The sequence below is a fragment of the Carcharhinus amblyrhynchos genome, chromosome 22 (genome assembly GCF_965287045.1).
Source record: "Carcharhinus amblyrhynchos chromosome 22, sCarAmb.v2.hapA, whole genome shotgun sequence".
Lineage (NCBI taxonomy): Eukaryota > Metazoa > Chordata > Chondrichthyes > Carcharhiniformes > Carcharhinidae > Carcharhinus > Carcharhinus amblyrhynchos.
This window is the reverse complement of record NC_137345.1, coordinates 44791765-44809558: the sequence shown is the minus strand read 5'-3', so window position 1 is coordinate 44809558 and position 17794 is coordinate 44791765. Positions and strand designations below refer to the sequence as shown.

At 40.6% G+C, this 17794-nt stretch overlaps 1 protein-coding gene across 2 annotated transcripts in view; it reads right to left on the bottom strand.

The window, feature by feature from the left end:
• Positions 1–1180: 1180 nt before the first annotated feature.
• The window catches only part of LOC145357105 (polyglutamylase complex subunit TTLL1), a 35397-nt gene continuing 18783 nt past the window's right edge, over positions 1181–17794 (bottom strand). Inside the window, exons 4-9 of one of the 2 annotated variants that reach the window (XM_080210227.1) lie at positions 16907–17041; positions 12794–12902; positions 7738–7881; positions 6815–6901; positions 6566–6729; positions 1181–2225 (exon numbers count right to left, since the gene is read on the bottom strand). In XM_080210227.1, the coding sequence (XP_080066353.1) occupies positions 2102–2225; positions 6566–6729; positions 6815–6901; positions 7738–7881; positions 12794–12902; positions 16907–17041 (763 nt within the window). In that variant the 3' untranslated portion in view covers positions 1181–2101. Of the gene's footprint in view, positions 2226–6544; positions 6730–6814; positions 6902–7737; positions 7882–12793; positions 12903–16906; positions 17042–17794 lie in introns of both variants that reach the window. The other variant, XM_080210228.1, reaches the window with a different exon arrangement.

The following is a 17794-nucleotide window of genomic DNA, read 5'->3' as shown; positions in this document are numbered from 1 at the left end:
TCATCTCTGGATTGTGGAAGGAAACTAGAGCACCTGGAGGAAACCCATGTGGACATAAGGATTTTGCAAAATCCATACAGTGACCTGAAGCTGGAATTGAACCCAGGTCCCTGTTGCACAGTGCTAACCACTACTATGTCTTAATTGGGACTTGTATTCAAAGTATGCTGGAAGAGGATGTGAAATTGTAACTGCTCTAATTCTAAAGGAACATCATGGTAATGAGTGCATTTAATAGGAAATCTGCAGATTTTAAAAATCCTGGGCTTTGTAAACAAGCAGAATATTGGAAGAATGTAATGTTGAACTTGAACAAGGCTTTAGTAGTGTTTTATTTGGGAGTAATATTGCTTTCCATTTTAAAGATATAAAAGCACTGGCAAAACTGCAACTAAGTGCTAGGAAAGGGGTTATTAAGAAACAAATGTCATTTCACTTGAACTAATAAAACACATTACTAATGCTACTTTATGGAATCTAAAACTACCAAGAAATTCATTAGTTATATTCTCCACAAAGGCAAAAAGGATTTGATTCCTTAAAGGCTTTGCACAATGTCTAAATTCTTGTTATAAATGGGAGTGCAGATCTCCAGTTTGCTGAGTTAGCCAATTTCAACTGTGTTGGGGAGAGGAACTGAATTTGATTTGAATATTGCTGGATCAGAGGGAGAAAATAAACTGATACTCAAACCACCCTTTGTGAAAAAGTTGTATGATGGGGATGTTTGAAGAAAAAACATAGAACCCTACAGTGCAGAAACAGGCCCTTTGGCCCATCAAGTGCACTGACCACAATCCCACCCAGGCCCTATCCCTACACATTTACCCACTCATCCCTCTAATCTACAAATCCCAGGACACTAAGGGGCAATTTTAGCATAGCCAATCAACCTAACCAGCACATCTTTGGGCTGTGAGAGGAAACCAGAGCACCCAGAGGAAACCCAAGCAGACACAAGGAGAACGTCTGTGGAGTTTGCAGTCGAACCCAGGTCCCTGGAAGCAGTGAAGCAGCAGCACTGACTGCTATGCTACTGTGCTGCCCATGGCAATTCTTTTACTGCCATTGTAATGTGAGCAGAAAGCAAACATGGCAGTGATACATTACACAACAGTAATTGACGATGGAAGAAAAATAAGCAAACCCAGAAATGTTATTTAATACAACTGGTCTTTTATTGGAAGTTATGCATTTGCAAAACATTGACCAACTTCAATTTAATGAAGTACATTTTGGCTGAAAATAAATACATAAATTAAATAAATAATCAGTGCATTTCCTTTGTAAACCATATTTCAGGACAACTTAAAGATGTTGCAACAGATATTATTAAAACAGTACACAGTTTAAGGATCAAATGCAGAACAATCTACAATGTGACACTTATACTTGTATCTTAGGAATCTTAAAGTTAGTAAAATAATACTATAATAATGCTTCCATAAGTGGTTCCAAACAATACAGCGAGTACAGAACCAGTTGTCACTGCAAGTTAAAGTTGGAACTCTTGACTCCAGTAATGCAAAGCCCAGTGTCCCAGCTTCAACAGATCTTTGGCTAAATGATGGCACTTCACATTCAAATTAATGTACACTCTGTCACTAGCTAGATGACAGTTCTGTGGTTTTCCAATATCCCCTTATTTAATCACTCAGCACTATTAAATGATATGCATTAACCTGCAGCTTCATAAAGATCTCTCCTCCCCTATGGCTTTTATTTCAGTGGTCATGTATAACTTAAAAACAAAAGCAATTAGTTTTATACTGAGAAAGTTGAGCATAATATTTAATAAATCCAGAACTTAAATCTTTTGGCCAAACAATAACTTGGTCATTTTTCCATCATCTCTTGCCAGGTTGATCAAACTGTTGGTCCCTTGAAGTCTGTGAACATAGTTTGCAATACTGTAAATCCAGGGTTATTAGTTGTACCAATTCATAGTTTAGAAATATCCTTAAAAGTTATGCAAGTTTAATATTAGAATTGGAATGGTTTTGTGCCACGTGGATGAGAGAGAATGAACACTGGTCTATCTCTACTTGAGCCATGCTTCCAGTGAAGGGCACTTGTTCTGAGATTTGTTATCAGATCAATGTTATTTCCAAGTTGAAAAGGGCTTTCTGGTTTCCTTCAATCTGTTGCCTTTGCTGAGAGAAGGCCCTACACGAGGCTTCCCCTCACAATCCGCACCCTCATTTTGTGCCAGTTCTTCATCATATCTGAGGAAAGAAAGAGTCAAAACACTTCAGGCCAAGAACTACTTGAAAGCTGGCTTTTAAATTTTTAATATAATTCAGTATTAATAACTTGTGGAGTATGAATCAACTGTTATGTTGCAGATATGAGGTTAGCTCAAATAGCAAGAGCTGAAACAGGTGATTACAGCATTGGTGAGGGTCAGGTAATGGGACAAACAATGGATGGAGGAAACTGATGTGAAGTTAACTATGACCAAGAAGTTTAAAGAATTCAGGAGAAATGTACAAAGGGAAGTTTAAATGATGATTAAAATCATAGAGGGCAAGGACTCATTCAGTGGCTGGAAATACAGCAGAGATTTCATTAAAGAAATTGTCAGGGGATTGGAAAGGCAACAGACAATTAAACCTTTGAAGGAAGAAGTTGGAGAGAGTCTGGATTTCTCAGGAGAAAAATATGCAAGAGGAGCTGGGAGGTGATTAAGCTAGGAACATAGAGCTAAAAGTAAAGCTATTGATGGAATTTGTCACTGGCTGGAGGAAGCCACCTTCACCAAGGCTTTTAATCAGATCTAGAATGTCAGTGGATGATTTCAGGATAGTGTGCATGTGGAGAGCTTTATTTGCAAGATAATTAAACAGAATGCATAATGTTCTGAATGCTTATGTCCTTCACCTATCTGTGCCAAACATGGGTGAAATTTTCCAGCCTCCCAGCCATGTGCTACCTGGCAGTGGAAGGTGCATACTGTTCACTACCGGCAAGATTCTCTGGTCCTGCCACTCAGATTTCCCACAGATGGGGGATATGCTACTGGTGAGAATTCCCACCCATATTTGTTATGGAAAGTTAAGCTCTCTCAATAGTACTAATATGCATACACAATAAATGAAATAATAGTTTAGAAACATAAATATGGGTAATTTATAAGTATGGATGGCTTTGCATTTATCAATAAACAAATGATGCTTTCACTACCTGGTGAAAAGATTCAGATATCTTTGCTGAATTAATGGTCTGAGCTAAAAAACCAGTGGAGTTGGTGCTACAGTCTAATAAGAACGTAAGAAATAGGAGCAGGAGTAGGCCATCTAGCCCTTCGAGCCTACCCCGCCATTCAACAAGATCATGGCTGATCTGAAGTGGCTCAGTTCCACCTTCCCGCTTTCTCCCCATAACCCTTAATCCCCTTGCCTACCAAAAACCTATCTACCCGCGTCTTAAATATATTTAGCGAGGAAGCCTCCACCACTTCAATGGGCAGAGAATTCCAGAGATACACCACCCTTTGAGTGAAGAAGTTCCTCCTCAACTCTGTTCTAAACTGCCCCCCCCTTTATCTTGAGGCTGTGCCCTCTAGTCCTTTCTGAGCGGGAAGAACCTCTCCACCTCTACCCTATCCATCCCTTTCATCATCTTATACGTCTCAATGAGATCTCCCTTCATCGTTCTAAACTCTAACAAGTACAAGCCCAGTCTATTCAGCCTCTCCTCATAGCTCAACCCCCTCAACTCCGGTATCAGCCTTGTGAACCTCCTCTGCACTCCCTCCAAGGCCAAAATATCCTTGCGCAGGTGCGGCAACCAAAACTGCACACAGTACTCCAGCTGCGGCCTCACCATTGCCCTGTACAGTTGCAGCAAGACTCTGTTCTAAACTGCCCCCCCCTTTATCTTGAGGCTGTGCCCTCTAGTCCTTTCTGAGCGGGAAGAACCTCTCCACCTCTATCCTATCCATCCCATTCATCATCTTATACGTCTCAATGAGATCTCCCCTCATTCTTCTAAACTCTAACGAGCACAAGCCTAGTTTATCCAGCCTCTCCTCATAGCTCAACCCCCTTAACTCCGGAATCAGCCTAGTAAACCTCCTCTGCACTCCCTCCAAGGCCAAAATATCCTTGCGTAAGTGCGGCGACCAAAACTGCACACAGTACTCCAGCTGCGGCCTCACCAGTGCCCTATACAGCTGCAGCAAGACCTCCCTACTTTTATATTCAATCCCCCTCGCTATGAAAGCCAGCATCCCATTTGCCTTCCTGACCACCTGCTGCACCTGTAGGCTGGGTTTTTGTGACATGCACAAGGACCCCCAGGTCCCTCTGCACCGTAGCATGCTGCAGCTTTTCGCCCTGTAAGTAGTAGTCCTTCCTACCAAAGTGGATAACCTCACACTTGCCAACATTGTAATCCATCTGCCAGGTCCTCGCCCACTCGCTCAACCTATCTAGATCCCTCTGCAGACTTTCCACACCCTCCACACAATTTGCCGTTCCACCTATCTTTGTGTCATCAGCAAATTTCGACACCTTACACTCGGTTCCCTCCTCCAGATCATCTACATAAATGGCAAATAGCTGAGGCCCCAGCACCGATCCCTGGGGCACTCCACTAGTCACCAACCACCAATCCAAATAGCACCCATTGACACCCACTCTCTGCCTCCTATTTGACAGCCAATCTCCTATCCACGCTAACACCCTACCCCCAACTCCATGCCCCCTAACCTTCTGTAACAGCCTTTTGTGCGGCACCTTATCAAATGCCTTCTGAAAAATCGAGAAACACCACATCCACCGGTTCCCCTCTATCCACCGCACTAGACACATCCTCAGAATTCCAATAAGTTCGTCAGACACGACTTCCCCTTAATGAAACCGTGCTGCGTCTGCTCTATCAAACAATTCTTCTCAAGATGCCTCGCTATTTTCTCCTTGACTACAGATTCAAGCATTTTTCCTACAACAGACGTTAAACTAACCGACCTATAAGTCCCTGCCTTTTGCCTGCTACCCTTTTTAAACAGCGGCGTAACATTAGCCATTTTCCAATCTTCCGGCACTTCCCCGGAATCCAGCGACGTTTGGAAAATAATCACCAAGGCATCCACTATCACCTCCGCCATTTCCTTCAGAACCCTTGGATGCATTCCATCCGGTCCTGGGGACTTGTCCACCATCACTCCCTCTCGTCTGTCGAGCACTGCCTCTCTAGTAACAATGATCTCATTCAGGCCCTCCACTCCTACCATCTTTCCATCGTTAACACCCAGCAAACTATTCGTGTCCTCCTCCGTGAAGACCGAAGCAAAAAAGTTATTCAAGGCCTCAGCCATTTCCTCATCCCCTACCACTAAATCCCCCCTCTCATCCTCTAAGGGTCCAACATTCACCCTAGCCAGCCTTCTCCTTTTTATATATCTTTTTTATATTTAGTGCTAGCCCAGCTTCATAGTTTATCCTTCCTTTATCAATTTCTTCATCATTCTTTGTTGATATTTAAACCTCTCCCAATCCTCTTCTTGCCCACTACTCTTAGCCACTCTAAACGCATCAGCTTTTAATTTAATACCCGCCTTTACCTCCTTCATTATCCACGGCTGATTCTCTCTCCTCCTACGATCCTTTTTTACCATCGGAATAAATTTCTGCTAAGCACCAAGAAAGATCTCCTTAAAGATCCTTCACTGTTCCTCAGCAGACCTACCACCCAATCTGCTCCCCCAATCAACATTCGCCAATTCCTCTCTCATCTCATCATACTCCCCTCTGTTCAAACAAAGGACACAGGTCCAGGATCCTACTTTCTCCTCCTCCATCTGCATCAGAAACTCCACCATACAATGATCACTCTTCCCAAGAGGATCCTTCACCACAAGGTCCTTGGTTCTACCTGCCTCATTACCTAACACCAGATCTAAGATAGCTCGCTCCCTCGTCGGCTCCAACACACACTGTTCAAGGAAACTATCCCGGCAGCATTCCAAGAACTCTTCCTCAAGCCCACCGCGTCCAACATGGGTCGACCAATCAATATGTAGATTGAAATCCCCCATAATTATCGCCGTTCCGTTCCTGCACGCCGCGTTTATAGCCTGCCCCACCTCCAGGTCATTATTTGGGGGCCTGTAGACGACATCCACCAGCATCTTCCTCCCCTTGCTGTTCCTAATCTCCACCCACAACGATTCCACATTCTGTTCTTTGGCGCCTATATCTTCCCTTACTACCACCCTGATACCATCCTTAATCAGCAGAGCTAATCCTAAGTGTAAAGTGTTTATGTGGATACCAAGTGATGTCAGGGCAGGATGATAATGTACAAAGTCATATTAATCCCCATGAATAATCTAGCCAAACAACGTTTTTTCCAAGATGTACTATTCCATTGTAACACCAGTCCATGTATGAGATTATATAACCATGAGGTGAGGGGTAGTTTCAGTATTTCAGACGCACGTGGATCATGGCCACTGGGCTGGAATATTACCAAAGCTACCAGAACCAGCAGTTTTCAAATCATGTTGCAAAATAAAAAGAAATAGCAAGGTAAAACATACCGCCAAAGGCTAAAACCTTACAAGAGTTCATAGTGGCCAAGTGCTTCCTTTGGTGGACACTTGCTCCATTTGCAGTCCGGGATCTCACCATTTGGTGCAACAATGTTTAAGGTGTCATTGATGAGATTGTATTTCAGAATGCGGTCATTGGCAGTGGTAGAAGAAAGGGAAGGGGATGCATTCACCTAGAATACAAACCCAATATAAGGCAGCAGTAGAAAACAGAGTTCAAAATTGTTTTAAAATTGTCAGAAATCATCCAGTCATCACCTCAATGAGCCATGGCTTGAGTTTGTCATCAATGATGATGTCGTAACCATAACATTCAAAACAGTGTCGATCATTAATCATTACCGGCTGTGAAAATTCCAGAAACATTTTGTGCGTAAGGAAAATGTCAGACAGAGAACTATACAGAGCTGCATCCTTATGTGATAGGCACAACATCAGAATTTCAAAAAAACTGTCAGAAGCAAACTTAAGACAATTATTCAACACACAGAGGATGTGATAGTCTTGGATTAATAACGCATACAATTTTATAATCAAGCTTTTCTTTTAAGGAAGTGACCTGTGTGTGTACTTGTCATGGCCTGATGAGTTTTTATTTCTTGTTCAGCACTGCATCAGCTGGCAGAAAGAGGGGGCTGTTAGTCATCATAAAACTGAATTACGATAGATAACAAAGCCAAAGGCTATTATGGTTAACATGCACAGTCACAGAATTACAGTGCTCGTATTATAAAGCAGTATATTTTTATTAGAACAGGACAGCTTATATCCGAATGTTCTGGAAATAATACACAAAAGAAAACAGAAAAAAAAGACTTGCATTTACAAGGGGCTTTTCACAACCACTGAATGTTTCAAAGTGCTTTATAACCAATAAATTGTGAAGATAGGTGATTGTTGTAAGGTAGTAAACACAACAGCTAATTTGCACACAGCAAACTCCCCCACACACTAAAAAGGAATGAGCAGTCTAGGACAGCAATGGCCTAAGACATGGAAAATCTGCCTTTAAAGCCTAGAAAACGCAGTGCTCTTCGCACGAAGGACTCTATTTCTGAATTCCTGCAGCCCTGTATTCCCTGACTATTTGCACAGAAGTGTCTAGATGCAAGGAGAAACAGGAGGTATTTACCCAAATACAGCAAGTGATTAAAAACATATCCTTTGTTTGATGTACTTACTGCTACAGCTTTCAGTGAGTGAACGACTATCCAGTGAATATCATCAAAGAGTTTATCAGTCACATCCTTCCCCTGTGTGCTTTCCAGATACAGTCGTAGATTACTTACTGACCATTTCCCACCATGTATTGGATTATAGTCACCCTGAAAACAGAACAATCATTATTTAGTTGCGTCCCTATTTAATGTCTGGAAGTGCACCAGCCAGGAAGGTCCAGCTTCAGTTGCTGGTGTGCTGTGGCAATAGGCATCAACTGGGACAGTGGTAGGAGCAGTCTCGCTACCTCTGGACTGGGAAGGAAGTGTGGGAGAAAAGAAGCGTTCCCATTCCTGAGAAGTAACCAATAGACCACTTGTGTCCAACAGCATTGGGGTAAGCTGTGATGCCCTCCACAGCGAATGAACCTACCAACGTGAGGGACGGCCAGTTGGTCAAGGTGTTAGGGAAATGCCAGTGAAGCTGCTCCACTACAGGAACGAGCATGAGTAAAAACTGTAGAGAAAAATTGCATTTTTTTTTTATGAAGTAGAACAATAACCTTTACTTAAGTCTGTCAATTTTGTAAATTCTCATTATATTGAAGATTGATTTACGTGCAAGATATTTGTTCCTATTAATCTGAAAAGAATAACCTACTTTTTGTGCAGATACCTTTATGTATCCCAGTGACCATACCAAGCACTCTGGCTGGTAAAGTATGATCAGCTGGAGGAGAAAGTCCATCTACTTAACATACATTCCAAAACATTTGCACCTGCTATCTTGATGCCGTTCTGAAAAAGGTATCAACTTGGTGCTGAATTAAAAGCAAGATTTTTTTGCCACACGCAAAGGCCATTAGGATTAACAACTTTCATTCTGTGCTGTTAAATCTGCCTCTAGTCAGGTCACACACAACTCCCTCAACAGCAAAGGGAGAGAGGACCTTTGAGCAATCATTTGAACACTGGTTCCAGAAGTAAAAAAAGTAGCATGGAGACCCAAAACACAACGTTCCATCAGCTTTCACCTGCAAACTGCTGACCACGATGTGTCAATACTGCCACTGGTTGGAGTCAGGAAAAGGCAGTTTCAAAAGTAATGAGAAATGACAATGCTGTACAGCAAAGTAGCAATTTAGGTAAAAATTGTGGATCAGGATGGGACAGAGAGCTTCACAAAGGTAACATGGCATGAGCAATACAAGGTGAAGTCAGGGGGAAGAAAGTTAAAACTATAGGCATTACATCTGATTTGCAAAACATTTGTAACAAAGTAATTAATTGCGCAGAAGGAAATGAATGATTTTAATCTAATAACCACAACAAAGACGTGATTGCATGATGACCAAGGTTAAAGAAAAACTCTTTCAGACAGGCATTTTCATGATGATCAGGTGTCTCAAAGCTTTACAGTCAATGAAGTACTTTTAAAGTATAATCACTTATAATTTATGAAATATGGCAGCAAATTTGAACGCAGCAAACTCCCACAAACAGCAAGCTGAAAATGGGCAGATAATCTGTTCCTGTGATGTTGATGAGGGATAAATATTGGCCAGGACATTGGAGTTAACTTCCCTTCGAAATATTGCCAAGAGGTCTTTTACATCAATCCACGCAGGCAGGTGGAGCCTCAGTTTAATGTCTCATCCGAAAGATGGCACCTCCAACATTGCAGCACTCTCAGTACTGCACTGGAGTGTCATCTTTCGTTTCTTGTGGGCAAGCTATGGAATGGATCTCAATCCCAAAACTTTACGACTCAGCGCAATGAACTAAGCTCCAGCTGAACATTCGAAGACATGTGATTTCTGTAGGCAAAATGGAGGAGACAGGGTGGCCCTAAAAGTAAAGGATGCAATAAAAATTGTAGAAAGGATCTTTGCTCAGATCAAAATGTAAAATCAGTTTCGGTGAAGCTAAGAAACAGCTTGAGTCATAAACCTTTTGGGTTTATAAGCTTAGTTTAGAGGTTTCCTAATAGTAGTGTGTTGATGGTTAGCGTATAAATCAGGAAATTACAGCTGGATGTATTATGATTATGGAGGACTAAATTCCTCGTATAGACTGGGAAAAGGGACTGCTTAGTTCATTTGGCAACAGGACGAGCATGTTTCAGCGTGGGTTTTGTTCCAAATCCTGAGAGTGCCTTTCGCATACTGAAAACGAGGATGGAAAGCAAGAGTAAACCACCACTGAGAAAAACTGCCAAGAAAACCTATCCGGATGCAGCACCAGCAGACAACATGGCAAGGACCTACCTTTGGACAAACTGCACATGAATAAATGAGTCAAGTAAACCAAATTTGCAAAACTGGTGTAGAAGGTACATTCATGGAATTCATTCCAGATCACTGCAGCAAGGTATCAACTAGGGAACAAGCTTTTTTTAGACTTATTTTTCAATAAAACAGGGAAATTAATAACCTTGTCGTAAAGAAGCCTATTGAGAAGCAGTTCATAATACATTGAATATTATATGGAGTTTGAAAGTGATTTCGTTACATCCGAAATGAGGATCTTAAATCTGAATAAAGAAAGCCATTTGGATAAGAGGGGAGAGTTAGCTAAGGTAAATTGTGAAATTAGATTAAAAAGGTATAACAGTAGATGAGCAATAGCCAAATACTTAGAATGAATTAATTATATACAAACATTTACCCTCTTAAGAATTAACATTCCTCAGGATAAGTGTCCTCAGCCCCTTACTACTTTCCTTATACATGTTTGATTGTGTGGCCAAATTCCACTCCAAGTCCATTTTCAAGTTTGCTGATGACACCACTGTAGTGCATCAGATCTCAAATGACATGATGGAGTACAGGAAAGAGATAGAGAATCTGGTGAAATGATAACAATCTCTCCCTCAAATGTTAGTAAAACAAAAGGAAATAGTCATCGACTTCAAAAAGCTGAGTGGAGAACATGTCCTTGTCCACATCAACAGTGGTGGGGAGGAAATGGTCAAGAGTTTCAAGTTTCTAGGTGTCAAGGTTACCAACAACCTGTCCCTTTATGTCAATTTTATAGTTATGAAAGCCCACCAATGCCTTTACTTCATAAGGAAGCTAAGAAAATTTGGCATGTCTGCCAAAACTCTTACTAATTTTTATAGATGCACAATAGAAAACATCTGTCCAGATGTTCTGGATAGATCCTTTCCAGATGTATCACAGTTTGGTATGACTCCTGCTCTGATCAAGACTGCAAGAAACTACAAAGGGTTGGAAATGTAGCTCAGTCCATCACACACACCAGCTTCCCATCCATTGACTATCTACACTTCTCACTGCCTTGGAAAAGCAGCCAGCATAATCAAGGACCCCATGCACCCTAGACATTCTCTCCTCCATCTTCTTCTCTTGGGAAAAAGGTACAAAAGTCTGAGGTCATATACTAACCATCTCAAGAACAGCTTCTTCCCTGTTGCTGTCAGACTTTTGAATTGACGTATCATATATTAAGCTGATCATTTTCTGCATGGTAATTGTAACATAATATTCTGCACTCTGATTTCCTTCTTCCTGTGTAACATATAGAAACATAAAAGATAGGAGCAGGAGACAGCCATTTGGCCTTCGAGCCTGCTCTGCCGTTCATTATGCTCATGGCTGATCATCCAACTCAATAGCCTAATCCTGCTTTCTCCCCATAACCTTTGATCCCATTCTCCCCAAGTGCTATATACGGCCACCTCTTGAAGACATTCAATGTTTTGGCACCGACCACTTGTGGTAATGAATTCCACAGGCTCACCATTCTTTGGGTAAAGAAATGCCTCCTCACCTCCATCCTAAATTGTCTATCTTGAATCCTCAGACTGCGATCTCTGGTTCTGAACTCCATTGGGAGCATCCTCCCTGCATCTACCCTGTCTAGTCCTGTTAGACTTTTAAGTCTCTCTGAGATCCCCCCTCATTCGTCTATGTTTTATCTACATAGCACACAAGAAACAAAATTTTTCACTGTATCCCAATACACATGACATTAGTAAGTCAAATCTAATTCAATGTAGTATCACAAGAGAAGTCAAAGGCTTACGATGTCTCCAAAAATAGTAAGCATGGTTGGGAAGATTTTAGAATTCAGCAAAAGATGACGAAGTTGATAAAGAGAAGATAGGAGGAGAATAACCTAGCCAGAACTATAAAAACACAATGCAAAAGTTTCTGTGAGTATGGAAAAAGGAAAAGTACAGCAAAATTAAATGTTGGTCCCTTAGAGAAACCTTAAAGGGGAATAAAGGAAATGGCAGAAATGTTCAACAAATCAGGCAGATGACAAAAAAAATTCAGAAATGGTGTGGAACCAATGGCCTGAGAGTGAGGAACTTAAATAAGTTAAGAAAAAATATTGGGAGTACGTGACTAAGAGTCAACAAATCCTGGGACCTGATGGCCTATGTCCTAAAGTTTTAAAAGGGGTGATTAGTCTCGCTCCCTCCTTTCCTTCCTGCTCCCTCTAGTTTACATCTCACAGCCAAGAGGTCAGTTTAACAGCAAGGCATTGTATTATCCGAGAACTGAAAAGGTCAATTTTACAGCTCAGTTTAAGATGCCATTTTAACATCTAAGAAGTCTTACAGCCAAAGTACTGCAGGAACTTTTGCAAAGGCAGTTTAAATATCCTCCTTGTATTGTGTGGTAACTATAAAGTAGACTTGACTTAGATTTATTGGTTGTTGTTTGGGAATGTGAAAGTCTTAAGGAGTCAGGGATTACAGATATATGTATTTTGGAAATAGGGATAATTTCTATATAAACTGTGTGTGTGTGTTTTTAATAGTTCATATATTTAGATTGTTTTCGGAGTGTTATTGCCTTGGTTGCGTGTATTTGCCTATTCTTTAGCAATTGCTATATGACGACTGGGCTTATTCTCACTGGGGGTTTCATATAACTCCTCACACCATTCCAGAACACAACTATGCACCATCATGAACCAATGTTTGAATTTGAAATGTTTTCACAGATAATGTCTCTATCATTCGTGGTCTACTCCTGTTCTTTTTTCCCCATTTTTGTTTAAACGTTGGTCAATTCACCACTCAGCATGCAAGACCTAAGCAACTTACCCCATGTTTCTGCACGGACACATTTGTAAGATGCACAAACATGTTATCTAATTCACTGGTGCTTGGAGTGTACTTCATTGTACAGAAACGACAAAATCCCAGCCGATACCTACAATGTAAAGGAAATAGAGTGGAAATTTGCCCTACATGGAAATGTACTGTCTGCTAAATTCCAATGGCACATTTCAGTAACATGTAGTAATAACCTTTATTAAAATCAGTAGGAATTTAACAGATTTTCCTTAATTAAGTTCACCCAATCTCACTGAGTGCTGTTTACTTTCTGCATTAGCTCACAGGCAGGTTATTTTTATACAATACCTGGTAGAAGTAATCAATTCTCAACTAAACTTTACAGATCACAGATCTTTCGATTAATGTTGCAGTCTTGACTAACTTATGTCATTGAACATCAATTTTCCATTTGTTGTAACCAATCAACACTCTTTGTATCACAGCAGACTCTGTAAAACTCTGCAATTCATTCCGAATTCTGTCCTGTTTCATATCTGAACAATCCTAGGTAATACTAATAATGATCCCTTTCCTTTAATTAATTTTGTGTAGCAAGTAGTAAGAAGGGATCAAATGGCTCCTTTCTTTCAGGGTGAATTTGGTGGACCTGCTGTTTTCCTCATGAATGTGACTTAAACAGTGAAAGTTTCCTGTCCCGCCCATGGCGTGTGTGCGTACGTGCGCCTGCATGTGGAGGATTGTAGCTGGCAGGATACAGACCATGCAAAGTCTGTAAAAGGCTTAATCAGAAGATGAGGTAGTAATCCTCCAGCTTGCATTGGATTGTAGTAGGCTGAGGACAGAAACGGGAGCACGAGGGCAAGATGGCGAATTGAAATGGCAAGCTATCGGGACGTCGGGATCAAGTTTGTGGACTGAGCAAAGGTGTTCCTCAAAGCAGTCACCAGGCAGATTAGGTTTAATGGTTCATCTCCACCTGCTAAATATTTCAGATGATCACCTTGTTGCCTTGCTAATGGAAACAGGATATGTAGTTCATTCATATTCCCTTGGTTATTATCCTTGGGTCTGTGCAAATACAGCAACTCAATCTGAATGGACTGAAACATTGAAGGTACAGTGATGCAAATTGGATCACTATCTTTAGCTGTGAGTTCAAGTATCCTTTAATCATTTTTTTTTAAATGTTCAATTCGGGTTTCCAGTCAGTTAGTTAAAAATCATTATTTGACACACATTTTCATGACATTAGGAAATATTATTTGCTTGTGAATCCACCTACACACAGTCTAAATTGCTAATCAGCAAACTGCACAAGACGTTGCTTATATTAATGATATAGGAAACGAGACAGTTCCGATTTCCCAGTGTTCCGACTTCCTAAGAACTTAAGTCAGAGTCTAAAACAGTGCTGATTCTTTCTAAAGACGTGATGAACAATCTTGGAGATATATATGGGCATTTAAATAAGAGAGGGCAGAAACAGGCTGGATTTAAAAGAAATGGGAACCGGAATAGGCCTTTCTGCTCATTGAGCCTGTCCCAACACTCAACATGGTCATGGCTAGTCTGATTGTAGCTTTAACTCCACTTTCCTTCCAGTATGCCCACAACCCTTGACTAACTGGTCAATCAAAAATTTGTCTAATTCAAACATGAATGTATTCAGTGATCCAAGGATGGGTCTGTGAAAGAAATTTCAAAACATGCATCTCATCTCAGAGCAGAAATTCCTCCTCCTCTGTCTCAAATGGAATATGTAGCTTAACCTCCCACATGTATGTTCACAGATTTCCTTACACTTGCTATTTCATTTCCCTACAGTATCATTTCATTTTTCAAAAAGAATTTTCCAATGCATTAATGCAACAATGAGAGATTGTTTTCTAAACTTCAGAGTAGGCATGTTCTTAAATTCAAGATATAACCAGTTCATTACAAATCAATTTGCCATGAGGAATAGTTGAGGACTCTGGGTCTGTACTTGTTGGAGTTTAGAAGGATGAGGGGGAATCTTATTGAAGCTTACAGATACTGCAAGGCCTGGATAGAGTGGACGTGGAAAGGACATTTCCACTAGTAGGAAAAATGAGAACCAGAGGGCACAACCTCAGTCTAAAGGGATGATCCTTTAAAACAGAGATGAGGAGGAATTTCTTCAGCTAGAGAGTGGTAGATCTGTGGAACTCTTTGCCACAGACAGCTGTAGAAGCCAGGTCATTGAGTGTCTTTAAGACAGAGATAGATAGGTTCTTGATTAATTTGGGTATCGGGGATTATGAGAAAAGGCAGGAGAATGGGGATGAGAAAAATATCAGCCGTGATTGAATGACGGAGTAGACTCGATGGGCCGGGTGGCTTAATTCTGCTCCTATGTCTTATGGTAAATCTGTTCTGTGCAGGTGTTTTACTTGAAAGAAAACCTCATGATAAACACTATCTGTCACATTACTGAACTCTGAAGTTTTCCTCATGATTCTTGGATGCTGATTTATTGTGTCTTTTCTTCTCAGACAAAGGACTGTTACCCACAGTGAAAAGAAGGTTAGAGTCAGAACTGCCAATCCTATGCAGACAATTCCTGATCGATCCCCAATAGTGATGAAATATTTAAGACATTGAATGTTCCAAATATTTGAGCAGCATAATGGCACAGTGGTTAGCACTGTTGCCTCTCAGCACCAGGAACCCAAGTTTAATTCTAGCCTTAGGTGAGTCTGGCTGTGTGGAGTCTGCACATTGGACGGCGGGAGGAAACCCACATAGACAAAGATGTGTGGGTTAGGTTGATTGGCCATGTTCAATTGACTTAGTATCGGGGGATTAGCAGGGTAAATGCATGGAGTTACAGTGATACAGGTCTGGATGGACTTGTTGATGCAGGTTTGATGGATGAACAGCCTCCTTCTGCACTGTAGGGATTCTTTGAAAGATTTCCTTCAGACACTTACTTCCTCACTGTCCATGTGGTTAAGTGGAAAGTTTAATTAAAGCAGTAGTTTAGCCATCATTTGAAATATAAACTACAAATTTCAGTCTGATGCATCTCAGCTCAGGCTACTGGATAATTTGCAAGGTGATGCCTTTGCTGATGATGAAGATGAGTTTTATAATTGTTTGAGTTGTAGGATTGAGTTTGAGGATTCCTCTTAATTGCATTTAAATTTGTTTTCAGAAAACCATGAATCAGAGAGGTAAATTTGTGCAACATAGAAAATCCTCCAGTCTGCTGATAAAGTTCCTTGCAGGCACAGGAATGCATCATGAGTCTGCATTTATAAAGTCTGTATTCTGCTGCTGGTACTTGTGTCACACCACAAAACTAAAGGCAATTTTCTCAATATCATCCCAGAATATATTTCTGTAATGTAATATATTGCCCATGTACAGCAATTTTAGAGCAGTATGAAGCTCAATGTATGGATCCGCATAATAATAAATCATTTGACTTGCCAAAGGCTAGTATTACATTATCCATCAAACCCTTCAGATTGAGGGGGGCCTGAAGGAAAAGTATAAAAGTGAATCATAGAATCCATACAGTGTAGAAGGTGACTGTTTGGCCCATCGAGCCTGCACTGACAACAATCCCACCCAGGCCCTATCCGTGTAATCACGTGCATTTAACCCACTAATTCTCTTGAAACTAAAGCGTAATTTTAGCATGGATAATCCCCAAACTTGCATATCTTTGGACACTAAGAGGCAATTTAGTATGGCCAGTCCACCTAACTTGCATATTCTAGACTGCGGGAGGAAACCTGAGCACTCAGAGAAAGCCAGACAGACACCCAAGACTGGAATCAAGCCCTGGTGCTGTGAGGCAGCAGTGCTAACCACTGTGCCACTTAAATCCATTGAAATAAAAACGTAGAAAGTAGCATCCTGATTAAACTCCACCAACGCACTGATTTCCTTGGATAGCCTAAAGCCACAACTCCCAAAATTCTGAAATGATTATTTTCTTTGTTCTATTTATATTTGAGAAGATTTTTTGAAGAGTGGATTAGCAGACGTAAAATCATTAAACAAAATATTTGTTTATGATAATATACTCAAAAGAAAGAGTCTTACATTTAAAATCTCTTCAAGAATGTTAGGCCCAGAAGTAATAAAATTGAATATTTTCACACTTACATATAACATTTTAATGGTCGATAGGAAGTCACCAACACATACAAGCGTAAATCAAACTTCTTTCCACCAATCAGCAGTGGGTTGTCTATGTATAATGAAATGACATATGCCTCCTTCCCAGCAGGAGATATAAACCTGCAAATTAATGAAGAATCAGGTAGCTTGAACCTTCTTGTTCACAATTTTTAAAAAATACGTTAAAGGTGGTTTGGGAAGTACGAGTAGTGTCAAAATACTGGAGACATAAGTGTCAAAGCAAAAGCGTGCACTTGCAGTCTGAGTCTATTTCATTACCCTCTTAATTTTGAGGCAGATTCCACAGAACTATAAAAATACATTGAGTGAGATAATAGAGCAGTGACTTGTCCCATTTCCTAATCCTATTTCTGATATTAAGCTGTAAATCAGTATCAAATCAAAACTGACCATTTACTTAATGATGCTTAAATAGTTAGTATAAAAGGACTATCACATACACAGTTATTGGGAGACTGAGTATAATACTGCCCACAGCAATGTAAGAAAGTATGTGACCCATACCCATTGGTTAGTATGGTGTAGAGGCATGTAAGGACCGAACATGGAGATAGTTCCTAACCTATGCACTTTACTGTACATGTGTAAATAGATCTAGTAGCTAATAAAGATTCACAGTTAACCTATGGAAACTTATTTAAGACACACCATTCGGTAACCAACATTCTCCCCAACATGTTGACAGCATGCTGAAACAAACAGAAATGCTGGAAGGCTAAGAAAAAACCTCAAAGATTCTGACCTGAAAGAAGCACCCAAGAGGCACTGAGTGCACACAGGAGAAAAAAAATCAACAGAAAACACTCCAGAGAAAAGGCCTGGAAGCTAAGGCCAGAGATTTATATGGCAGCA